General features: G+C 40.3%; 1 protein-coding gene across 1 annotated transcript in view; it reads right to left on the reverse strand.

Moving 5' to 3' along the window:
- Positions 1-3,461: 3,461 nt before the first annotated feature.
- Positions 3,462-27,068, reverse strand: part of MIDEAS (mitotic deacetylase associated SANT domain protein) — a 65,852-nt gene continuing 42,245 nt past the window's right edge. The window contains exons 6-13 of the mRNA XM_063289860.1: positions 26,773-26,915; positions 21,630-21,733; positions 19,337-19,412; positions 17,028-17,116; positions 15,069-15,218; positions 14,583-14,780; positions 13,701-13,918; positions 3,462-10,907 (exon numbers count right to left, since the gene is read on the reverse strand). Of these exons, the coding sequence (XP_063145930.1) occupies positions 10,709-10,907; positions 13,701-13,918; positions 14,583-14,780; positions 15,069-15,218; positions 17,028-17,116; positions 19,337-19,412; positions 21,630-21,733; positions 26,773-26,915 (1,177 nt within the window). The 3' untranslated portion in view covers positions 3,462-10,708. The remainder of the gene's footprint in view (positions 10,908-13,700; positions 13,919-14,582; positions 14,781-15,068; positions 15,219-17,027; positions 17,117-19,336; positions 19,413-21,629; positions 21,734-26,772; positions 26,916-27,068) is intronic.

Consider the following 27,068-nt stretch of genomic DNA (forward strand, 5'->3'; position numbering starts at 1 on the left):
CAGTATACAAGCTCGTAGGTTTGCTGCAGCAGGGAAAAAAAGCAAAGGGATTACCCCTGGAATATTTTTGGGTTTTAAAAAATTGAAGGACTGGCAAAAGTGATGAAATAGGCATATATTTCATTTATACAGATTCAGCGTGCAAGAGATTGTACAGTGCTGCACTGGAATGCAGTATAAGACGTAGTTCATAAATCAAAAAGCGGTACTTGTGGAAAAGCCTTTTACAGTACCTAAGTTCCCGGTGGACAGTATAATTAGTAAGCTTTCACCATGATGCTGTGTACAAGTCTAAGAAAAGTTTCAATGATGAGAATACAGCTTCCTTCAAAAGAAAAGGAATGTGAGGCTTAAGAGTTGGAATTTGAGGTGGAATGATTCTCTTTAAATTTATGAATTACAGTGAAGTGTATTACCAAACCATTTCAGTGCCATCTCTTCCAAACTTAGAACATACAAGTTAAACAAAAGAGCTGCTAGGAGCCTATGTAAAAATAGGGCTAGCGATAGAGAACTTCTAACTGCAGAGTCTTTGCCACAGAATTGTTTCCATTTGTTTTTGACCTTGGAGGCTGTTCCTGAAGGCTACTCCACATGTTGCAGTAAATGCTTGTGCTTCTCTAGCATGTCATCTTTACTTCTCTGAATGAAGGACAGATGACTCAGCATGGCCTGGGGTGTCTTTTCCCAACTGCCTATCGAAGGGTTTATTTTTTAATAGCAAAGCAACATTTTCTGTTGTGAAAAGCAATCGGCAGGATAATAATTTTATCTACCAGATTTTGTGTGTGTGTGTGTGTGTGTCAGAAGCACCTACCAAGGCGCTTCTCTGTTGAAAGGATTTGCCGGTGATGTCACCATTGCCAGGGGGACGCCCGAGGGGGCTCCTTTCATGTCCCTGTTATTTTCCCATCGAAGTGGTACCTATTTATCTACTTGCATTTGCATGCTTTCAAACTGCTAGGTTAGCAGGAGCCGGGATAAGTTGACGGGAGCTCACTCCGTTACGCGGCTCATGCTCTCGAGTTTCGAACTGCCAACCTTAATGGTCCTCTGACTCAGCGTTTTAACCACTGAGCCACTGCGGCCCCATCTACCAGGTAATGTTAGGAGATGAAATAGACATGAGCCGAATATTGGGTTGTGGCATTACTGTCAAATTATTCCAAATAATGAGTTTCTGGCCTTGTTGAAATGGGTTAGTTTGTAGTGCAAAACAGGAATCCAATTGCCAAAATATATTTTTTTTCCAAAATTGCACTTTAAAGTTATGCACTGGATGCTGATTGAAAGTAATGCAAATGGTTGTGTTGTGATGTGGTTACTCAGAAAGCTGCTTGGTACAGCAACAGATAAAAAGGGCTTTCTTCCAATTGCTCTGAGGAGCTATTATGGTTTGCCACCTCCATGGAGATTATTGAGCCCAATATATGGATCATGGGTGAAATAAATATCCATGTAAAAACTTGAAAGCAGTGTTGAATCCCGCTGTCCCCACTGGAAGTAGGGTGGCTTATGTTAACCTTATTTAATGGACTTTTACTAAATTTAAGACATACTTATAAATTGAGAGGTGTAACTTGCATTTCAGTCTCGCTGGCTGCAGACAGACGCTGTACGTAATTTATGTAAAGATGTCAAAGGACATTTAAAGCAGGCAGCTCTCATTTGTGGATCTCTGGTTTTGGTAGAAATTTAGGCTTCTAAAACAAACTCCAAGTTGGAGAGCAATTCTTAAGCAATTACTGTAGCATAACTCCTTTTTAAAAGTACAGTATAATTTTGTAGCACGATTATATTGTCTGACACTATTATGAAGTTACTTAGATCTGTTTTAAGTCATTTTGTGAAACTTGCTCAAAGTAGTAATAAATGTTTTATACAAAGGAAGGCCTTTGCTGTCATGTGTGAATTATTCAGCTGCAATCCTGAAGTCAAAATGGCAGTACAGTAAGAGGTTTGGTCTTGGGGGGCTCTTAAAGCATGCTTAGATACATATTTTAAGCAAGAGGGAAAACAATGCTACTATATATACATGTGCATAAGACCATCTGTGGATAAGCTGACCCACATTTTTAATGGTATTTTGGTTAAAATTTTGATGGTCTGCTTATCCATGGATGGGCTTATATGCAAGTATATATGGGAAACAGGAGTACAGGTAGTTCTTATTTAGCAACCATTCAGTTACTACAGTGATGGAAAAAGTAACTTTACAACCAATCTGTGCATTGACTTTCGCAGGTTAAACAAGCTTATGTATGTATGTATTTTTTTATTAAATTTATACCACCTCCCATCCCCCCCAATGGGGGACTCGCACGTACAACCATGGTTTCACTTAGCAACCGCTTTGCTTAACCACCAAGTTGCTGGTCCCAATTGTGGTTGCCAGAAGGGCTACCTGTGCTTTTGAAAAGTATTATCGTATATACTTGCAGGTAAGCCTATCCATAGATTGCCCCACCTGATTTTTTTGGTGGTATTTTGGCACCTAAAATTCTCAGCTTATCTGTATATACCACGTATACGTGAGGCACCTCTGCCAAATTCTGCTAATTTACCACTTGCAGCTTTCCATATGCCATCCCTTGCCATTCCAAAATGGCAAAATGCTCTCCTTAAAAGTAATCGTTTTCGTGGAGTTGAACTAGGAAAGCTGCATTAATGTGACCCAATGAAACTGCTTCTGAGTTAGAACTAGAGATGGTAAAGCAGAATTCTGTGCAGGATACTACAACATCCACAGCTGGTGGCCATCCAGCTCTCTTTAAATACTTCCACTGAAGGCGAATCCATCAGCTGTCTAGGGGCTGTTACATTATTGAGCATGGCTCACTGTTAGGAATTTTTATCCTGATGTCAGTTTTTTCCCTCATGGTCCCTTTATCGTAGATTGTTGTCACATCCCAGTTTGTCCAGGTCTGTCTTAAATATGCTCAGAGCTGGATTCTAGGTTTGGCATATTCAGTTCCATGGCAAAAACTACCTCATCTTGCACCAGTTGAAATCAAGTCCCATACCATTCTGATGTGGGGGAGGGGTTGCGGGGCTCTCCTCCTCTTCTAGTTAAGGCTGCTTCAAACTCTTTTATTCAAGGAGCCAGGGATCACATACATATTCAAGTAACTGCAGACGGGGGGGATGATGTCAGACATATCATCATGCAAATGACAAACGTTACGTAAATTGCACCAGTCACAAGTGATAATTACCTTTGCAGAATTTGCCTGATATTGTGAAGCATGCGATGTTATCAAGGACATCTACCAGATGTCTCTGCTTGCCGAAAAAGTCCTGCATTGGCCTAACCCCAAAGGTGCTGGACTTTTCACTCTATCCAACTTTTTAATTCAGTGGGCAGTCGGATGCAGGAACATTTCCATTGTTTGCAAGTTCACTGTAGAACAGGTCCACAAATACATACACAAAAATCAGCTAGCAGAAAAACAGCACACACCTTTTGCAGCACACAGATCTTATTTAATTATATCAGGCAGAAATGCACCATGGCAGTCAAGAAAGGAAGAAAAAAAACACCCTTATTTCAAAACATTAAATTAAAAAAAAACTATTACAAAAGCTGCTTTTAAACCTTATTTAATTAAAAAAAGGTTTAAAAAGATATAATGGAACCTCCAGAAGTAAATAAGTTACAAGTACATTAAATCACATCAGCAAGACTCTTAGTGTATTAATAGTTTGTAAAAAAAACACAAAAATAAATCGTCTGATCTATCACATTTATACATAAGAGGTATATAATTCGTATGTACAATATTTTAATATGTAACAGTCTTTTAAAAAGGTGCAGCAAATACACAAAAGGCAATTCCTGCTCATTTGTTAAAATAAAAGCTCTATAATAAAAGCATTTATACAATAATTACAAGAAAACAAAACAGTTTCTGTACTGTACATCAAGGAAACGTCAGCATTAAATATAGACTAAAAAAAGTCAACTTATACCAAATTTGAACATAGGAGGGTAACATGAAACATGCAAACAGGTGTTTCTTTCAACAAAGCATACTAAAAGCATTATTTTACATACATACAAACATATATATACACACACACACACAGCCTCACACACATTTATCTGAATACAAGCAGGTGGGGGATTTTTATAGCTTCAGCTGTTGATGTAAAATCTCATGTTCCAAAAAGGACGGGAGAGACAAAAAAATGTAAGCAGCTGGAGATTAGGGCCACAACCTGTTTCAAACTTCCCTCATTTCAATACAATTTGGGCAGGAAATTCTGAATAGTTTCCTGAAATGAACACCAAACTTGGCCCTGGAGGAATTCAGCGCAGTAACATATGTGGGATTAAAGTTATGGCTGATTTGGGGGGGGGGGGGTCAGAAACATCTGCAGAGTTTCCATTTCTTCTGAAAAAACTGAGCCAGCAAGTCACACCAGAAAGCCGTTTGCCTGAGGAGGAAGTAGAAATATACTGGGAAGATTGGGATGCAACCATTTAGGAAATTGAGAAGGGGGGCAAGGAGGAGGAAACCGCTACAAACTTTATTTTTCAGACATACTAGAGTTACTGTACTCTTCTTGCACGCAGAAAGCCAAACAGCAACAAAAACTGGAAGCAGGTCAGAACATATATGGATAAACAAGAAAAATGTTTAATTGCAGTTCTCCACCTACATCAGCGATTTAGTGATTATGCAACGGGAAGCGGCAGCCTAATTAAAATTAGTTATAAAGATGGTTGATGACTAAAGGAACTTTAATTGGCATCTTCAACCATCTTATGCTCAATGGATGGGCAATGCATATCCACTCAGAAGTCTCAATGAGAACTGTAGAACTTAACCCCTAATCTTTGTTCATCTCCAAATCTAAGCAGGGTCAGTCCTAGCTAATACTGGGGTTGCAGACTAGACTGGAATGTTGAACTAGTATCCCAGAAGATGGCAATGGAAAATCACTTTGGTATTCCTGCCAAGAAAACTGCATGGATGAGGTCACTAGAAATCCCACTGAACTGGATAGGACTCACCGTAAAAGAAGATGCTATACATGAGATTACTCCAGCAATGTATTACTAATAAATGCTCATTGTGAATGTAGCAATTACAGAAAATAAATTCACCTAAGAGCTTCCAACTCCCTTTTTACAGCATTAATAATCACGCTGTCAGAACCTTCAATAGAGTTGTGTTTGATGTAAAATAAGAGTCTACTTGCAATGTACTGGGAAACTACAGCATCTACCATATCAAAGTGTTTCAAAATGAAGTATTCTTCCATTAACGTTGATTACACCTGCAATATAAAGTTATTTCATCATAGCCCTACCAGTTGCAGCCAAGTAGTAGAACTGAGTATTCGTAGTATTAAGTGCCACACACTTTAGATTGTGAACAAAACAGGAGGGAAAAAAACCAAAATTTCAATCCGTATTTATTCATGTACATTTATCATGAGATTCTAATGTAGGTTTGCATACAGCTGCTGAGCTCACACATTGCATTAAAGCTATGATATGGTTGTTTACTTACTAGTTGCAACCAGGAATTGTGATGCATAAATGACCATGCTTTGCTTATTTGTGATTTCCTGGCTCATCCCTGGTTTATTTGTGTATCCTTTAAGCAATTTACAAAGTAATAGGGCTAGAAACATTAAAATGAAGAAAACACAAATCAAGAATTAGCTGAATAAGCCATGATAACTTTGCTCATCTACAAGACCAACTTCAGCTTATTATGTTTAAACAATTATATTTAAAATAAACAGTAATTTAATGCAATGTGTGAATCCATCTACTAGTTTACCTCTAGTGAGGGAAAGATCTCTGCGTAACAGGGAGGTTTATTCATGTGAAAATATTTGAGGAAGAATGCACCAGTAAAATTGTGCAAAATTAAAATCTGTGGATTTATAAACGTTCTCTCTAAAGCTACCTTAGTGCAAGAAAACTACACAGTTTTATGTACCAGCTAATAATCAGAAATGGGGTATTTTATTTATTTAATTTTTATCCCACCTTTATTATTTTTATAAATGCCTCAAGGCAGCGGACATATCTAATACTCCTTCCTTCACCCAGCCAGCTTTCATGCCTAAGGCGGCACTAGAACTCAGTCTCCTGGTTTCTAGCCCAGTACCTTAACCATTAGACCAACTTGATCTAATATTCCAGATTAATGGTCTAATACTCCAGATTATAAGAGTGCACCGCTAGCAGAAGGAAAGTGGAAAATATGTATGGGCTACAAAAATGCTGAGGAAGTAGAAGGGGAAGCTCCAATGTCAGGATTGGTTACTACGAGCTCAATTAAAATTTTAGAGCCACTATATCGCACCCAGCAATTAACATGCCACTCGTGATTCTCTACCCACTGTTGAAGCAAGCTGGTTCTAGAACAATGAGCCTTCAATCCAGACACACCTTTAGAGCACGCATGCAACTGGAAATTACGTACATATTTTACATATATACAAATCTGCAGCGTAGTGCCATAACCATTGAAATCCATCTCAGATCAGGATGTGACCTTCCTGATTCATCAGCTGTAGGCTAATATTGCAGAACACCATATTCTAGACCACAGCATTGCTACCTGTGCCCAGTTTCACAAAGGAGGAAGAGGGCAGCATTTCCTGGCTTCATCCCTTAACTCCCCATCAGAGTGCTTGCTTACATTTGTATACATGGAAAGTCCGCTCTTATCCAGATTTTATGAAGTCTGAACCTGAACAATGAGTTGACAGGCATTCCTCCCCCCTCCAAGTACATCTCAAAGAAGGAAAAAAACAGCAACTATAGGCAAGTGAATTCCACTGCGGCCTAAAGAAGAGCATTAACCAAATTTTTCCTATGATAAATATGAAAAATGAATTAATTCCCATTTATGTGAATTGGATAGTTATGACAAACTTTACTGTATTGTGCCCTTCAAAGTACATCAGAAATCATTCCCATGATATACTTCCCATGGATATTAAGTTATCCACAGTATTGCAAAGATTAGTTCATGGGTAGGTTCACTGATGCACTATTACTAATATGATATGAATACCACTTTACGAATCCTATTTATAAGTCCTTTTATAGCTACAAAATGGCACACAATGAATCACAAAGTGCATCTGTGCTGGATTGTAGCAATTATTTTTGGGAAGAACATGATCCACCCAGCAACAAAATACTTTTGCGATTGGCTCCACACACATCTTTTTTCTTTCCAAAAACACCATTTGGATACTTGGTTCATTCCAAGAAAATATATTCCCTCTTAACATATGACATTGGTTCAACATAATGCCTGCTTCCAAGGCAGCAGTCCTCTTCCTTTCTGAGCATCAGTTGGGGAAGCAGACATTGCCTTTCTCAAGGTCACTAGTGAATTATTTGAACGTGGTTCTTTTCCTGTTTGGGCTGCAATTCACACCGGCTAAGTGCCAAAGAAAATGTGACCGAGACAAGTCGTTTTTGAAGATGCGATCAAAGCCAGGTTACATTGCCATCGTTTCTTCACATCATGGATAAAATGCTAAGATTTGTGCAGAATTATGATCTGGAAGGACAACATCATCGACCCAGTGCAAAACTAGTGTAAATACAGAGAGAAATTCTTGAAGGGTTAATTGTAGCTCTGAAGCAGATAAAAAGAAAGCAGTTACCTTTAACTGAAGGCTGTTTTTAAGAACTCACTTTAGAAGTGGACTGGAATTGCCCGTTACATTATAGGGAGAAAAAGATTTAAAGGCAAATTTCTTGCAATACGAGACCCTGAACATTTTAAAAATTACCATGCATTCAATCACACAGTTTGTCCATTTAGCTCATTAGGTACTAAGCAGCAAGAAGAGACTGCGAACATCCCTTCTAATTCTCAGCCAATTGGCATCCTAGCTCTGCCACTGGAGGACCTTGAACTCAACCAGGAACCTCATGCATGCAGAGACCCCTGCTCTGTTTTTCAAGCAGCAGGTTCACATGATTGATCCCTGGGATTGTTTCTGCCTCAGATTGCAAGCAAGGGATGGTTCATTTCAAGGTCCCTCTGCATGAAAAGCAACTAACTCAGCACGTTAAGAGAAGGCTAGAGCCTATTTTCAACACTGAAAATGCAAATTCTCTGCATGTCCTGATAGTGGTTTTGTTTGTGCTATGAATAGAGGTATTAAGAATGTATAATCCTGTAGCTGTACTGGTAATCTTACACAGTAAAAGTTGCACCATAAAAAATTCTGGTCATGAAACTCAGCAGTCAGAATACATCCAGCAGCTGGTGGGATTAATAACTATCCAGTTGTCAGGGTAACCCAACTATGGTTTACTGTAATCACTCTAATTTGCCCTTTCTCCAAAAGTCTTTCCATCTTCCTCTAAGGCTGGGAGTCAAATTTTAAAGTTCGAACTTTTCAGTAAACTTCTAGGAACACTTCTAGAAGCTTGAGCCTTGAGCTGGTTCTAGAAATAAAACCCTGCTGGGGAGCAATCCCAGCATGGTTTATTTAATAAAGGTTCTTCTGCAGATTATTAATGCAATTCTTTGCTTTCATGACCCCTGTGGTTTTAGAAGACTTATTTTTCAAGACTTCACAACTAATAGCTGAATAAGTACTAAACCTATTTCCTGCAGAATAAGAATTTGAAAATTATAAGCAAGCAGTTTAGCTTTTCCCATCAGTATCTAGCTAAGAATTCTTTTTGTGCCCTCCGCCGCACCCTCCTTCTCCTTGTACTGCCAGATAGACAGACAGTTGCTCCTTACTACTGCAATGTGAAGGTAACGGTCCATATGACTTAAGAAAATTGAAAATACTTGCTGCTTAGCGCAGAAACACATATGCAGAAGTCTTGTGTAAATTTGGCATTAAGTGCACCATTTCTAAATACATTTGCTTTTTTCCACACATTTGGTATTCTTGACTCCGGATGTCTGGGGCTGATACAGTACAAACATCTCAATGAAACTGTCACTTAGTTGGCAAGTAACTCAGCAGAATGGGTAGTCCTGAGAGTACAAATACAAGTGAGCCAGTGATCCTTACAGGAAGTCCTCGATTCATGACCACAACAGGGACAAGAATATTAGTTGTTAAGCAGTGCAGTAGTTAAGCGAGGCATCAATGACTGCAAGCAATTTTACATTTTTTGTAGCAGTCGTTAAGCAAATCATGCGATTCTCCATTGATTTTGCTAGTCAAAAGCTGGCCAGGAAGGTCGCATATGGCGATCACATGACCCCAGGATGCTGCAATGGTCATAAATGCATGCTGGCTGCCATGTGCCTGAATTCTGATCACATGACTGCGGGGACACTGACGGTCATAAGAAAATGGACTGGTCATAAGTCACTTTCTTCAGCCCTGTCATAACTTTGAACGATCGCTAAATGAATGGTCGTAAGTCAAGGACTACCTGTATTTCTATTATCTTGAGAATACTCTGTCTGCCTTTGCAAATCATGTTTTAAGAAAATGAAAGGAATATCAGAACTGCTAAAATTTTAAGTATTTTTGGCAGCTGTTCTTTTTATACAAGCTAGTTGAAGCATTAAAATGGACAATTAAGCAAAACCACACTCAAGTCTATTCAGTTAAGGAACAATGCACTTTCACAGTGGAACTCGAGTACCAGCTTCCTCGCATAAACGCTACAGCATTTGTTACCTACGGACCACTGTCAGACCACTGGTCAATCTAATCCATTGGGCTACAGAATCAAACTTTATGCAAGTGTGTTTTCACTCACAATAGGCTTCCAGTTGTCTTCCTGCCCTCCCCTCAAATCTGCTCCAGAGGATTCTCCAACCTACAAGCTCACATTTGGGATAAGAATGGTTATTACAAATGGACTCCCCTTGAACAAATGCTATCCCCCAGCAGAATAATGCCACAGATAAAACTCATCATCTCATTAACTGTGACTCTTTAATAACTTGGGCAGAGATCTACCTCAATCCCATTAACCCAAAATCATATATGGGTTTTTGTGCAAACGAAGTTATTTGTTCCGTCACAGAATTACAGAGATACAGTATTCAGAACTTATCACTACTCCTTGTGCCAACTCTGGAGAAACAGATGATCAACCTTATGTGACTTTTAAAAAACTCAACATCATAGGGATGGTTCCAAACGAATACTGGCTGTAAGGCTTTCCACAAAGAGCTGTATCATAAAAGCAATAGTCTCCACTCACCCTAGAGAGGGTCCTCACAGCACTCAAAGATTTCTGGATTATCTACTAGCTGAAGAAACAAAAAGTGTTGTGTGAAGAAGACAAAAGGAAAACGTGAACAGCTCCAAGCCACAAAGAAAACTAGGAGGAGAAAAGAAGGAAGGAAGGAAGGAAGGAAAACTATATGGATCCTTGAAATTACACACAAAATAATTCTGTTACTATCCAGATGCTGCAACCAATCTCTCTCTCAGCAGTGGGTAACATGCTTACTTAAGGCTTACTGCCACGATTCCTGGCAAGTTCAGGAACTGAAGGAAAACAGACTCCCATTCATTAAGTAGATACCAAAAGTTAATTATAAATAAAATAATCCATAAAATGTTTTGATTTTTCAAAAATAGAGGTTTTCATGGTCACTTTTTTTCCCCTTTACAAATCTACCAGTTCAGTTCAAGCAAGAAGGAAAGCGGGTGGAAGCGAGGCCGGACAACTCCAGCTCAGAGGGCCAGAGCCCCAGCCAGACCGGCTGCCAGCCTCCGGGGTCCTTTGCTAGGCCTCGCCGTCTTCATCTGAGCTGCTGCTGTGGCTGCTGCTCCCGCTGCGGCTGCTCCCCTCCTGCTGAGTCCTGCTGTGTGTGGCAGCTGCGGCCGCCGCCTCCCTCTCGCGCAGTTTCAGAGCGGCAGCCTTTTTCTCCTGCTCGGCGTGGCTTTTCATGTGGGCGCTCCGACTTTTCACCTTGTAGAAGATCCTGCGGGGCACACATATCCACAGCACACCAGTTAAACCCTGCATTTTTCTGTCACCTTACACCAGTGCTTCTCAACCGTGGCAAGTTGAAGAAATGTGCCTGGCTGGGGAATTCTGGTAATTGAAGTCCACACATCTCCAAGTTGCTGAGGTTGAGAAACACTGCCTTTGTTTGTTTGAACACTGACTTATTAATCATGTAAAATCCAACTTGCAGATAAGCTAAACAGGAAATTCCTGGTTTGTTCTCCTTTCTATTTTATCTGCTTCCGCCTTGCATGCTTATAAACCAGTTAGAACAAGAGGAGGCAACTTGTAGCCCTCCCGATGTTGCCAAACTTCAATTGTTCCCAGCATGTCTAGGGAGCCCAGTGATGTTAGCAGATGCTGGAAGTTGCAGTTGAGTAACACTCGTGATGCTATAGGTTGCCTTGCTCTAGATGAGAAGCTTGGGTAGTGCACAAAGAGAAACCAGGAAATCATAACGCACCACACATCACACTGAGCCTGAAGCAAAGAAACAGCATTACAGCTTTAATACGATGGCTGACCCACGTTTATGGCATAGTACTGGACGGCCATTATTATAAATAATCCTACTGGGCTTGGCCAAGATACTTGAACACACCTTAAGTTGTTCCTGGATCTCAACCAACTTGTATTTACCTTCCTGGTTTCTCAACTGAAATGTAAATAATTTTGGCTATCTGGTTCAGGTGTTATGACATCATCCACAATTGGCCAACTTTCCACTTTTAAGGTGTAGAGAAATTATCAAGTTACCAAAAAGGAATGTTTTGTATTTAGAAGCAAGGGTAGCATTCTACCAAATGGCTGCACAGGAACCGGCCTTTTTTAGCCTAGCACTCTTTGGATACGTTGGTATTGCAACTCTCAAAATTCCCAGCCAGTATGACCAGAATGGCTGGGAATTATGGGTCTTCCATTTGCAACTGATCCAGAAGGCACCAAATTAGGAAGGTTTGCAGGGACCATCTGGGACCTTACAGAATGTGCCAAAGTCAAGACCTGGGATTCTAAGGTTGATAAATCTAAGCGTTGCAGAATGGAATCCACCCAAGTACAATTCATGTTACAATTCTGCAATGCTATCCATGCCTGCCTGCCTGCCCTTTCCTTTCCTTTCCTTTCCTTTCCTTTCCTTTCCTTCCTTTCTATTTATTCCCACTCCAATCCAAAATTATTCTTGGCACTTCATATGATATGAGGAACCTTGAAAGATCCATGACAAGTATTTAAAAATAGAAATAAAAATAATTAAAAACAAAACATAATGAGAGAAATCCAAATAAGGGAAAACATGAAAAATGGCCAACACTGACTAGCATGCTCTCTGAAATAATAAAATATGATTAAGACTTCTATTTAGCATTATCAGCTTGACCTCAGGTTCTATGGAGGAAACTGCCAAAATACTCTATTATCTTTTTTCTGCAAGCTGGTTTCATGTATAGCACATGAACACAACATCTGACTTGGGCAGAAAGGGCATCAAACCTTAAATTCAGGTTTTGTGTTAATTTTGAGGCACCGCCTGGTACTTTTCGTGGTAAGAGCAGCTACTGATAAAGAATCTCTGCTAGCAAATTGACACAAACGAAGTGCATACAAACCCTACACACTTGAAGAGTCTAATTGCAATGATCATTATAAGGGAAAAATCTCCTTGCAATTACAATTTTTGAAAATCTTTGATGTTCTTTGTAGACCCAATTCAACACAAACTGACATCATTTGCATCTGGTAATGCAAATACTTAAGTATTTCATACCTGCCTCCTTTCATCCACTTCTGGTCTTTTAGATTTCCCATGATCATTATGATTTCTGTATGATTTCACAAAAATCTCTTTTGTGAGAGATTTTGTACAAGCCTTTTGAATATCCAAGTATTAGTTTACCAGGTAACTTCCACTTAGATGCAGACTGGAACAAGTGGGTGGGCCTGGCAATTCGATTTACATTTCTTTTGGGAGAAAAAAACTACAAAGCCTACTCTTTTTTTCCTGCAAGTTTACAGCCCATAAGGATCAGAGTTTTTTTTTTCTGGCACCAAATTAGAAATAAATTGGCTATATGTTTCATTCATTTCATGATTTAAAAGCTTGATAAGGTTGGTAATTCACTGGGTTTATGCAGTCTAGACAAGTTAACTTTCTAGCCTAACCATTCTTGCAGTCAGCAAACATGTTCTTCCTTAGTCTAGCTCCAGTTAACTGAGATAGACACATATGAATTAAAACAGATATGTGCAAGCTGAAGGCCCACTGATGTTTAATCCTGTTCAGGCTTGAACTGGTGCCTGCTATTGCAGTGAAAAGGATAATAATTATCTAGGATGCTGTTGAAATACTCCTTCAAGAGATCCCTAGAGCATTTCCCCATCTCGACATCACTTCGTTCATATGAGAAAACCATCCCAAGTGGAAGATAGCATTTTTGCAGGAGGATGTGCACAGAAATGAAATAACACCTTAACAATTTATAACAGGAAAAATGTAATTGTGTGAGCTATTTAAAAAAAAAGCAAAAACCTTTTACTTCACACACACTTAAGTCAGATTAGGCAACCTGGTGGCCTCTAGGTATTGTAGACTTTAATTCCCATCAGCCCCAGTCAGCAAGGAAGTGTAGCATTTTTATCCCCAAATGCCTGAAGCACAGCAGTTACCTTAGACTAAAGTTAGCAAAAATTCCACATTCATTATTCCTGTTTGACAGAAGAAAGTATGCCAGAAACTTGTTTCATCATCTCCAAATCTTCCCAAGTTTACCTGCCGCATTTTTTACATGGAAATTCCTCCTCTTGATTCTGTGTTTTGTTGGCTGTGTCTTGTTTAGGCTTTGGTTTTCTCCTTCTCTTCTGCACTGGTGGCGAAGTCTTCCGGTATTTAATGGGTGTCTCCTTCGTCCTTCTTGAAGTTCTGCCTCTGGCTTCTGTTCTTCCTGGAGCACCAGATTCCAGACGTCTTTCCATCTGGAGATGACTAGCCTTCAGAAGAAGAGAGCATTATTACAAGCTGTAGCTCTAAGTATTCCTAAAGGATAGATGCTTAACAATGGTCAGAAATGTAGAATGAACCACAACAAAGGTCAAGAGTTTTCTGTGATTAAAGCATTGATATAATTGTATTAAGCTAAAACTCAGACTTAATGGGTTCAACACATTACAAAGTGAGCACATTTTAACAATGTCTTAAATAAGCTATGAATATTTTGAGCTCCTCTTGGTGTTTTCTTGAAGGCTTTATAACATTAAACAGCGGGTTTGTTGCAAAACCTGAGAGAAACATACTATAGCAGCATACTGATATATGTATTATCCCCACACTGTAGTTTAGGTCAAAGTGCCCAGATCTCACTCACATGACTACAGGAAGTATCGTAAGTCCCTCTCATTCAGTGCCATCATAACTTTGAACGGTCACTGAACGAATGGTCATAACCTGAGAACTACCTGTATGTACACTTCTAATCTCATCTTTCTTTGAAAGCATCAGGCAGCTGCCAAACAATTATTCAAACCATTAATAATTTATGTCACTAATGCTGTTAACTAAAGATGGAAATTACACTGAATCCACTAAACCTGGTCAGCTGTTTTGTAAGAAATGCTTCAGGCAGAAATTGTTGACTGTGGTTCATTTAACACTTACTTGATCCTCAACATCTAGAAGATGAGTAGATTTGGAAGGCGCTGAATTGCTGTTCTTGCCATACAACTCATCCCCTTCCACGGCTTCCTCTTTAATTGACAATTCTTCCTCAACTTCTTCAACATCCTCATCTTCAGTGTTTTCATAATCCTCATTATATGTTCTGGGAGGAAGAGTACGTGTAAGCCTATGGGAACTCTTCAGAAGAGTAAAAAAGGAATACGTTAAAAATAATCACTTCAACACAGATTAGGAATATGCATGAATCCAAAAGGGCTCATTCATCATCCTTCTAATAGCTCCTACCAATGAGACTAAAGTAGAGCTCTGCAATTTCCCTGTTTTCTACTGAGTATCTCTTTCCATACAAACACACTAACTCACAGAGATAGAAAATGTTTGTTTCAGGCTCTACACCTTTGCATGTAATCTCACAGAGGTCTAGAATAATTTTTAGCACAAAAGCCCATGTTTGGTATCTGTTACCTTTATATCTACTTCAGCTTCATCTTTAACAGCTCTTTCATTAGTAGTATCAACATCTCCAAAGATCAGAGTCCCATTCCGGCCTATTTTGACTTGTTTTTTGTAAGTATAGTAGAATTCCACACATTGGGCCACAGTCTTGGTTTTTATCTGCAGTATTATGGGATGGAGAAACAAAGGAAGACACAAGAAAAAGAAATCAGAGAACTCCAAATGATCACAAGTCTTAATACTAGTAAAGAAACTTTACTGAAAGAATCTCAGAAAAAAGGTCTATTTGAAGAAATGAAATCAAAACATGACTATAAAAAGCAACAGCTTGAAATGAGACTAGACAACTGGAAACCAAAGCACTCCACGGGCATGTTTTTAAAAAGATACTGAAGGATAATCAGACTACAGCAGAACATGGCAGCGGCTTAAGAATGGTCCATTAAAAAGGAAACACAAGAAATGCTTTTTGCTGTACAAAACCCAGCACAATGCACAAATGTCAAAGTAAAAATAGAAAAGACCAGTTTGGACAGTAAATGCAGATGGTTCTGAGATAACAATGGAACAGTTGACCATTCACTTGATTCCACAATGGATGCGTGGACTGTGATTGCAAACACCAATAGGCTACACTTTGTAATGTGATAGTTGAAATTTTTTCAGCTGAACAGTCCTGGGATAGTCCTGAATGTAACCTAAAGCCATCACAGGACCAAATGAAACTCATTAGCCAGTCCAGAGATATCTTCTTTCTTTTATATCTTAAATTTCAAATAATATAATTTCTTAATAATAAACCTATTATTCTATAGTACTTCATAAATATTCCTTTCTGAACTTTTGTGTTACAGGTGGACACCTCATATATAATTAGATGCTACTTTTACGATTCACAAGCCCTTGAGTAGGGCTGGAGTCCCGTAGGAGAAAAATAGCCAACACAATTAGAGGAACTGGAATAATAACCTACTCCATTAGAGAATCACTGAGCTGTTGAGGAAATAAAACAACAGGTCCAATTTCAACATGAAAACCAATTATACTGCATACAGATTCATTGGCTATATTCATGAGATTCAAAGCTCCTGGCCACTGTCCAGATCTATTTTCTTGAAGGTCGGCCTATGTGCAACAAATATGACTTTAACTGCTGTTGAAACAGATCTCTGGGTTTCAAGGCCACTTGTCAGGTGGAAACTGAGGAACAGTGGAGTTGTTATACATGAAGAAAGAGAGACTCCAAAGCATTATTTTGTGCAAATTGCCGTGGGGCTTTCCAGACTGTGGTGGCAGTTTAATGCTTTGCTTGATCAAGATAGCTTTGATTCAGAAAACTTAAAATTCTAAATAAAGAAGTGTGATGCAACCACTGAAGAATGATAGCTGTGCATCTGTTTTGCAATATATGGATTTTTCTTAGGCAGATAATAAAATATCACCCATGAAATGGTCCTGGTTGCAAATAGATTTTGCATATAGAGTCTCATAGTTTGGCTCAAAAACCAAGATAGGAATTAATTTTTTGGCTATGCTTAGGGTTCCTTCACTCCTACTTTCACACAAGGTAGCATACAAATCAGATATTCTTCAAGTAACTCTATTTTCCTGCTTCATTCTCAGCAAGAAATAATGCTTAACAGTTTTAGAACAAGCCTGGGAAATAACTCATAGTCTGAAGTTGGTTTAACATTTCAGCTTGTGCCAGAACTGGGAACCATAAAATAAATGACAGTTGAAGCATTGCTGGTTTGTTCACTCCTCTTGTTGAGGGATCTGTCCCATTGCCCCCCATTCACTTCCCAAAATTGGGCTGGAAGGTCCTCCAACCAAGCTATAAGCAGTGTCTCTTTTTGCTAGTGGTTGATCATAACCCTGCAAAATTAATCAACCAGAGACATGTGTATGTATCCTACAGGTAAAGGTCAATTCTTTTGCCATGAGTTAGGGATATGAGAAAGAACTCACAAGCTTCTGAACAAGGAAGAAGTCTTTCTTATAGATGGCAATTCCCTTATTGAAGTGTTTCTTCTCAGCTACGCTCCAGCTGTCTGACCCTGGAAAAAGAGAAAGTGGAACATAATTCAATTACATTACTTATTTCCCAACACAAAAATGCCTTCTTGTTGAGGTAGATCTTTCGTGAACATTTCCGCTATCCTGTTTGAATTAATTTAAAGTTATTATTCTTGGATTAAATCCCATTTCAGAAGCCTTGCCAGATGGGTATTTTTTTAAAAAAAAATTAAGCCGTTTTAATTAGCAAATGCAGACAACATACTATCTATGTATCTCTTTAAATTAGCAAATACAGACAACGTATGTGTGTCTGTGCACTGGAACCTGATAATTAAACTTAAATAAAAATAATATCCCTGAATACCTAAAATGCTGAAGTCTTACTCACCAAACCAACAACATATAGAAACAAGGTTGGATTTTATACGTCTGGCCAAGAACACTTTGATGGGTAGAGTTTTACAACAAATGACGAAGTCAAAAAAATACCCCAGAAATCAGCCATGGCAAACCACTTTGGCATTCTGCTAGCAACACCACCACCTTACATAGATGTGTCCAAAGGTCCAGCTCAGTTCAAGGGAATCTTTACCTTTGCTTTTCATCATAAAGGAGGGAGCTAAGACAAACCACACTTGGAATGAAATGGAGGGAAGGGGTACTTCTCTTCACAATCATAACCAGCTTTGGATCAAGATAAGTATCTGCTTATGGCAACAGGTCCTTAGATTGGCTGGTTTCACCACTAGAGTTGTACTACACCAACAAAAGGCTTTGAAATCATGAGGTTGGAGAGCATTGTTCTACATTCTATAGGGTCACACATGCCTCTGAGCATTTCCCTGCCTTGCTGAAATTGTAGTGACCTCAGATCAGTGCTAAGTAAAGAGCTCACAGGGGATGTGCACATCTCCCAACCATATTCCTGTGTGACATCAGAGCAGATTAGCCAGTGCTATCATGAGAGATGAGACAAGGTGGTTGGTATTTAGGAGAAATGCAAGAGTGAAGAGATCACAGGAGGGGAGCTGCTGGTATTAAGTTCCAACACCCCAAAGCGGCATGCTCCTATATATTTGTCACAATGCAAGTTTGTGCCCAACATCACCTGTAATTGGTTTGCACTTAAATGAATGTAGACTATAGTTACATCTCACGGGCTCTGCCCAGTATATAATTCATATAATATAAATAATGCGATGTTGCGCAGTAAGCAACACCAGAAGTTTTTGTAATTTTATTTCTATGAGCTTAAGTGAGGTTTAGATTTGTTTCTGTCAAATATTATACCCTGTAAACTGAGAGACATTCCAAACATAATGTGTATTCTAGGAGAGTTGCTCTAGGAGGGATTTCCAACAACTGTCCGCAATACATTTTCCTCCCATGCTCTCACTTTACCTTTCACTAAGAAAGTCAACACAATCTTTGCTCTTATTTAAATGAATTAAGATATTACCGAGATTAGAGAGATTGCTGTCAAGAGATTTCCTTATCCTCAAAAAAAAGACACTCTCAGGCTGCCAAATTTTCAGGTTGCTGAACTAATTTCCTGCACTGGCTAGCCTCTTTCCAGGGACATCCTAGCTACAGATAAACCTCGTAACCCTCCATGTCATATCAGACAGAGTGAGGCAGCACAAACACGATGTGACCTCAAAATTCATTTGCTTTTCAAAGAACTGTTCAGAAGCCACACAATTCTTCTTTAGCAGAGATAAAGCAATCAGTAGGAAGGGTGGGGGGTTCTGTCTGGTAAAATGGGCTAAGATTAAGAAACAGCCAATGCCTGTAAGCCTAATCTTCTAGATCTTGCTGCCCTCCAGAAGTGTTGAACTACAACTTCCAGAATTCCTAGCCATGTGACTAGGAATTCTGGGAGTTGTAGTCCAGTCTACCTCAGAAGTATCAGGTCGGGGACAATTTTTATGCATAAATTTATTTCAATTATACGTAAGACTCTTTAAACATAAAATGGCAGTTTATTTAATAGCCTGAGTCATCTTTTCACACTTTCCTATGCATGTGCACATTCATACTAGACCACAAAAGGTATTTATCACACTATTTCTAAAAACAGATTGCATTAAAACCAGCCATAGGTTAAACTGGAGAACACTAGGACCCTAAGACGAAGAAATATCTCCCACACATAACAAAGTTCCTCCAATTTATCAGGGTGGTGATTCTGAAATTTTCTTATGCCTAAAATGGGGAAGGAGAAAAGAAGCTACACCTATTATCTTATTGCAGCATACCTGTGTAGTGATAATCTGCCAGCAGGTGGCTTGGAGAATGCACTGATTTCTTCAGCAGCATTTTGGTCAAAGCAGCCTGAAGGGAAAACAAAACCAGTTTCAGCTCAAATAATAAAACCTGAACAAGGTTGCTACTGCTGAACAACTTTGATCTTTCCTGCTTATTGCTGTGTATATTTAGGATTTAGGGCCCACCTGACTAGTAAGATTCAGAGAGAATACCATTGGCTAATTTATCCTTGCAACTAGCCCTTTGAAATGAATAAGTGGCACAGAGCTCGCTTGTTTAGCAAAAACAAGGGGTCAAGGCACATTAAAGGCTAACAAACCTACTAGGACTTAAGGTTTCTTGGACCAACATTCACGAAGCTGCTGCTTTAGCAACTTGCATAAAGCCACTGAAAGCCTCTGGGCCATGAATGGTTCCCATTCAACTTTTTATTCATAATCCTTCCAGGTATAAACCATCAAGACATTTGGGCATCTGCAAAAAATCCACTGAAGGTATACTTTGCATTATCATGTTTATGTCATTCACTAACTGTTTTGTTCTCCTTACTAGTTACTGGAAAAAAGAAAGCCTGAAGTGTAACTCTGATCTTACCCTCAATGTGATTGCCATTTTTTAGGAAGGGAGCCAAGGCTAAGACACACTGGCTGCCTTTAGACACTGCAATTCATCGTGGTTTATTGTGAGAGGAACAGACTGCTGGACTTGCCTGTTCCCCTTCCCCTCTTCCACTGCTATTGCAATCCATTGTTGATTAATTTGACAAACTAAGTTTAACATTATGCCTTTTTTAAACAACCAGCCTTAAACCATGTTTTAAAAAACTGATCTTTTAATTCAGCAAGAACAAAATCACCCACAGTAATCTACCCTAGTAGGCTAAAGCAATGGGCTAAAATGTGGTTAAACTAAAAAAGAACTGAATGTTTTTACTGTACTCTCCTTGGTAACTTTTTGGGAGAAGTGAGGATTGCTAAATTCAATGCAGTCACAATAAAACTATGCCTTACAGTGACATCCAAATGCAGCTGCTGACTTGCTAATGGCTAAACTGAGACTACTATCTCCCTTCCCCAATCCTACAATAATTCTTATCTAGAGGATTATATTTCCTCCCTTTTGTTCCTCTTGAGGTTTAGTTTAATCCTGTATGTGAAAGAGAATTATATATCTACTCCTAAACTATGTACCTCATTTGATAATGGTCCCTGCTAACATGTGCCTAATAATAATAAAACAAAACAAAACCAAGGACTTTGCCTTAAATCATTGTTCTTTGCAAAGCCGGTTAACGCCCATGTTTAATCATGCACAAGTAAACAGTATTTCACAGCAAGCACATAAATGCCAAATTTATTCTAGATCTTCCAGGAAATCAACGGAGTCAAGCATAATGCAGCCACAGATATTTCTAACATTACATCTGTTTTTCTTTCTGCAAATATTATCAAGAGCTACATATGCCAGCTTAATTATTTCCAGTAAAAAAGTTCTATTACACAGAAAGAGAGGTTTTATAGTTCAGTTTCTCCAAGACAACACCAATCCCATGCCAGGGTTAGACAGTCAGACCTTAGAAACTAACAGACAACCACAGTTTTGCCTATGCTGACTGATTGCAGCTCCTGAGGGCTTCAGACAGGAGCCTTTCCAGCCCTATAATGGAGATAGTAGGAGTGAACTGGGGGCCTTTTGCACGTAAGCATGTGCTCTGGCATGGCTCGGGTAGCACAGTTAAGCCATAATGTTGTTTATCCAATTTTGCTTGTAGCGTGAATCCAGTCACTGCAGTTTGTAAAACATAGCTTATGGCTATGCATGTTAAATAAACCCAGCCAATTATCACTTATTCAAAAAACCACTGTTAAGCAAAGCATAACTTTGATAACACCCACCGCAGTATTAACTTAAAGCAGCCTTCCCCAACCTGATGCTCATGCTGGCTAGGAATACCAGAGGGCATCAGGTTGGGAAGGCTGACCTACCAATACCAAGTTTATGAAGGCCTAGAGGCAAATGCACCATGAGCAATGGAAGGAAAATGAAGGAAAGTGCCTAGAAGAGCTGTCAACAGCTCTTGGTCTGCCTCACTCAAATCAGCTACAGGTAAAAAATAGAATGCATTATGATGAATGCATAATAACAGAGTAGTAGAACCTCATATGAAAGTTTGCAAAGTCCATTAGCTGGGCTATACAATACTGTTAGTCCTTGCAGGAGATCAATATTTTATATTTATACAGAAAACTTTCCAGGTCCAATCAGAGGTTGCTGGAGTCTTACCACAATGTCTCCTTTCGCTTCATGTAAGCAATGAAATGCCAGCTCTTGATTGGTACCACCTCCAGGAAATATACTTGAACAAGCAGCTGTTACCAGGTTCTCCACTGTTATGTTAAAAAGAAAGATTCACCATGTTATGCGATAGGTGGATGAAACAGACATCAATTTAAGAAGGAAACCAGCAAATATATGTACAGTCTGTCTTATACTCACAACCCTTCCATAATTTTGTGATCAATGGACCCCACTACCCCTTAACTGGGAACCTAAGGGTTGTTTTTGTCCAGTTTTTGTCCAGTCTCCAACCTCCCCTTTTTGGGGAGGTTTGTGGAAAGAGTGGTTGCGTGGCAGCTGCAGAGGACCCTGGATGAAGCAGATTATCTGGACCCTTTTCAGTCAGGGTTCAGGCAAGGTTATGCGATTGAGACAGCATTGGTTGCACTCTTACATGACCTCTGGCGGGAGTGGGGTGGGGGCAGTGCAACCATCCTTGCTCTTCTTGACCTCTCAGGGGCTTTCCATACCATCAATCATGGTATCCTTCTGGACCGGCTTCGGGAGTTCGGGGTGGGAAGCACAGTGTTGTGCTGGTTCTCCTCCTTCCTCCAGGGTCGGTTCCAGCCCACGTCCTCTACTCTGTGGGGTGCCTCAGGGCTCGGTTCTCTCCCCTCTCCTATTTAACTACATGAGACTGTTGGGGGAGGAGATCTAACTGTTTGGGGTAAGATACCATCAATATGCTGATGATACTCAGCTTTATATCTCTACCCCAGACCCCTGAGTGATGCCATGGACGTCCTGGAGGCTGTAAGGGCCTGGATGGGGTGCAATGGGCTTCGACTCAACCCAAGCAAGACTGAGTGGCTTTGGGTTTGTGGGCCTCCCGGTGCTAAGGTTTTTCCACCTTTGGTCTTGGATGGGGTTGCACTGCCTCAGACAGACCTGGTGCGCAATCTGGGGATCCTCGTAGACTCCTGCTCAAAGAGCCAGGTGGCAGCCGTGGCTAGGAGGGCCCTTGCACACCTTTGGGTGGTACACCAGCTGTGCCCATTCCTAGACGGAGAGGCTTTGCTCACAGTCGCTCATGCCCTCGTGACCTCCTGTCTGGACTACTGTAATGTGCTCTACATGGGGCTGCCCTTGAAGAGCATTCGGAAGCTTCAACTGGTGCAGAATGCAGCTGCATAGATAGTAAATGGTGTCGGGTACTCAACACATGTAACACCACTGCTATGGGAGCTGCATTGGTTGCCGGTATGCTTCCGGGTGCAATTCAAGGTGCTGGTTGTCACCTTTAAAGCCCTTCATGGCTTGGGGCTGGGTTACCTAAGGGACCACCTTCTCCCAGTTGTTTCTGCCCATCCAATTCGATCTAGTAGGTTGGGTATGCTGCGGGTCCCGTCAGCCAGGGAATGTCGGCTGGCAGGAACTAGAAGGCGTGCCTTCTCCTTCTTAGCGCCTGCCCTCTGGAACATCCTTCCTCCAGAAATTAGGATGTCCCCAACCCTGTCAGCCTTTCGTAAGGCCGTAAAGACCTGGCTTGTGCCCAGGCCTGGGGCCTCGAGTGTGTGGATGGTCCCGTCTCTTGGCTGTATTAATATCCATGCATTGCTCACTTGGCAGCCATGTATATTTATTTTGTATTTATTTTATATTTTAACTGTTTTAATTGTAATTGTTTTATGGTTTTATTGTTGTAAGCCACCCAGAGTCACTCGTTGAGATGGGCAGCTATAGAAATCAAATGAATAAATAAATAAACCTGTGGTCCTCAGAGTGTTGTTGGATCCTAGCTCCCAACATCTCTGACCGCTGGCCACACTAGCTCGGGTTGATGGACCCCAACATTCCTTAGAGGACCAGAGCTTCTTCAACTTCCACCTTCATGCTTCCCAGTAACATGGACTAGTCTTGATGTCCTGCTTTTTACTATGATATTGTCACTATCCATCCCACCCTATTCAGGGTCAGAAGAGACACACATACTAATACTTCCACGTTATGAGAAAAGTATGCCTGTGGAGTCCTTGATGCTCTCTGAGCCTTGCTGTTTTCTTGCAGATGTTTCATTGCCAGACTAGGCAACATCTTCAGTGCAAAGAGGGAGTGGGCCTTGCTCTCAATTTATATACTGTGGCTTGCCCTGCTTGTGTTGATAGGGGTGTTGTTCTCTCCTTGGGAGTTCTTTGATTGGGCTGTTGTTTGCTGCTTGGTTGATTGCCTGAGTTAATAGTTCCTTGATTAGGGTGTACTGTGCTGTTTGATGGTTCATCTGGTGTTAATCCTAGTGTTGATTTTTGCATATCTGGGTGTTGATTGCTGGCAAGGCAGTGTACTGGTCTTTTGGCTTTTCTATTGTCTCTTTTGAATGGTATGTAAATGTTTACCTCTACGTGTCTGTTGATGGCTGCTTAGTCTGAGTGCCAGGCTTCCAGGAATTCTCTGGTGTTTTTGGATTTGGCTTGGTTTAGGATGCTCAGTTTCCCAGTTGAAACTATGGTTGAGTCTGTCCATGTGTTGTGAGATTAAGGAGCTCTCATCATGGCTTCTGACTGCTAGCTGGTGTTTGTGGATGTGCTCTCCTAGTCTTCTGCCTGTCTGTCCTACATAGTGGCTGTTACAGTCTTTGCATTGTACATTGTAAATAACTCCTGTTTTTTCTTCTTGGGCTATTGGGTCTTTTGGGTTGCTTAATGTTTTGAAAAGCTGGCCTTTAGGAATCCAAGGCTGGAGTTAAAATCTCTGGAAGAAACATTAACAATCTCAGATATGCAGATGATACCACTTTGATGGCTGAAAGTGAAGAGGAACTGAGGAGCCTTATGATGAAGGTGAAAGAAGAAAGTGCAAAAGCTGGCTTGCAGCTAAACCTCAAAAAAACCAAGATTATGGCAACCAGCTTGATTGATAACTGGCAAATAGAGGGAGAAAATGTAGAAGCAGTGAAAGACTTTGTATTCCTAGGTGCAAAGATTACTGCAGATGCTGACTGCAGTCAGGAAATCAGAAGACGCTTAATCCTTGGGAGAAGAGCAATGACAAATCTCGATAAAATAGTTAAGAGCAGAGACATCACACTGACAACAAAGGCCCGCATAGTTAAAGCAATGGTGTTCCCTGTAGTAACATATGGCTGTGAGAGCTGGACCATAAGGAAGGCTGAGCGAAGGAAGATCGATGCTTTTGAACTGTGGTGTTGGAGGAAAATTCTGAGAGTGCCTTGGACTGCCAGAAGATCAAACCAGTCCATCCTCCAGGAAATAAAGCCAGACTGCTCACTTGAGGGAATGATATTAAAGGCAAAACTGAAATACTTTGGCCACATAATGAGAAGACAGGACACCCTGGAGAAGATGCTGATGCTGGGGAGAGTGGAGGGCAAAAGGAAGAGGGGCCGACCAAGGGCAAGATGGATGGATGATATTCTAGAGGTGACGGACCCATCCCTGGGGGAGCTGGGGGTGTTGACGACCGACAGGAAGCTCTGGCGTGGGCTGGTCCATGAAGTCACGAAGAGTCGGAAGCGACTAAACGAATAAACAACAACAACAACAAAATGTTTTGAAGAGTTTTAGTTGGTTTATGTGCTACGGTGATGCCATGTGGTTGTTACAGTCTGTTGGTGGTTTCTGAGATGTTTCTGATGTATGGCAGTGTTATCCTTTTCATAGTTTCCATTGGTTGGGTTGTAGTGGGTTGGGTGGTGAGGCACTTTTTGATAAAGTTGAGCGGATATCCATTTTGTTGGAAGATGCTGTGCAGATGTTCTCTCTCTTTTTTCTGGTGTTCTGGGCTGCTGTAGTGTGTAAGTCCTCGTCTGAATAATGTTCTTACACAGCTTCTCTTGTGGGAGGTTGGATTGTTACTTTGGTAGTGGAGCACTTGGTTGGTTTGGGTAGCTTTCCTGTAGACTTGTGTTTCTAACTTACCATCATTTCGTCTACTGATGTGGATGTCCAGGAATGGTAGTGAGTTGTTGTTTTCTTCCTCCCTTGTGAATTTTATTCCATTAAAGAAGTTATTGATGGTTTTGTGGGTTTCTTCCAGTTGTTTCTTTTGTATTACGACAAAAGTGTCATCTACATACCAGATCCATACTTTGGGTTGTAAGTGTGGGAGTGTTATCCTTTCCTCAACCAAGCAGCAAACAACAGCCCAATCAAAGAATTCCCAAGGAGAGAACAACACCCCTACCAACACAAGCAGGGCAAGCCACAGTATATAAACTGAGAGCAAGGCCCACTCCCTCTTTGTACTGAAGATGTTGCCTAGTCTGGCAATGGAACGTCTGCAAGAAAACAACAAGGCTCAGAGAGCACCAAGGACTCCACAGTTCAACCCTGAGCTACAAACATTTGCTTCAAAATGTATGCCTGCAGGTTCATTTTCAATCCTTACTGAATAAGCAATGGAAATAAAGGAAATATCCACTTTAGCTTTGAATTTGCCTTAGAATGTTGGGTTCCAGGAAGGTAAGTCCTACTTCTAAGATTTGCAATGATATGCATTATATGGGACAGCCCAGAAGAAGAGGGCCCAAAATATAAAGCATGGGCTTTTTTGAGGTAGCCCATCTTTAAGCAGGCCCATCACATTATATTAAGTTTTAGAAATTGCTAATGACACCTTTATGACCTAACAGCTTTTCAATGGTTTAACTTAGCTAATATTTTACTCACCTATTGCCCTTATGGGACAGCATCTGAAATTGCCTGATATTTTTCTCTCTCATTTAATGCTGCACATCCTCCAGAATCTGCTCTGTACTTTCAACATTGGAGCAGATTTTGAGGAGGGGGATGAGCTGCAGGAAGAGAAGCTGCCAGTGGGAGACATCAAATGGATTTTTACCCACTGAGTTTTTAAAAATCTGGTCAGATGGATGACTGTAAATGTTTCTGATAAAGTTTGTTTTTTAAATGTGGGACAAAATAATAAAGATAAAAATGTACAATTATTACAATTACTCTCAAGTTTCCAACTTTCACAGTGATTTTCCATTTAGAGTTCCTTGATCTATTACAAGCTTTAATGTTTACAGGTGAATCAAAGGCCAACAACTTGGTTGATTGTCCAGTGACTTTTAGAAGTTGTACCACCTCCCTCCTTGTTTTTGTGGTCATTCAGATTTAAAATTCTTTACCATTCTCTTGGATAGCTGGATTGGTTTCCAGTTCCTCCCATGGCTGCCACACCAACTGCTCCTTAGCAACATCAGAGACTGCCAGAGATCGATCTCGAAGCGGTGGGATTTCTGCTTGAAACCGAGGCCCCACGTTGATCCGCCTTGAACAGTAAATGAACATTAACAAAACGACGCACCCAATTTGCCAAAAGCACAACCTACTTGAAACAAAGAGTAGTTTCATGGGTGGTCATGACCTGAAATACATATAATAATCTTTTCCCATATCTATTTCAACTATTTCAACTGCCTCA

The sequence above is a fragment of the Candoia aspera genome, chromosome 1, assembly GCF_035149785.1.
Source record: "Candoia aspera isolate rCanAsp1 chromosome 1, rCanAsp1.hap2, whole genome shotgun sequence".
Taxonomy (NCBI): domain Eukaryota; kingdom Metazoa; phylum Chordata; class Lepidosauria; order Squamata; family Boidae; genus Candoia; species Candoia aspera.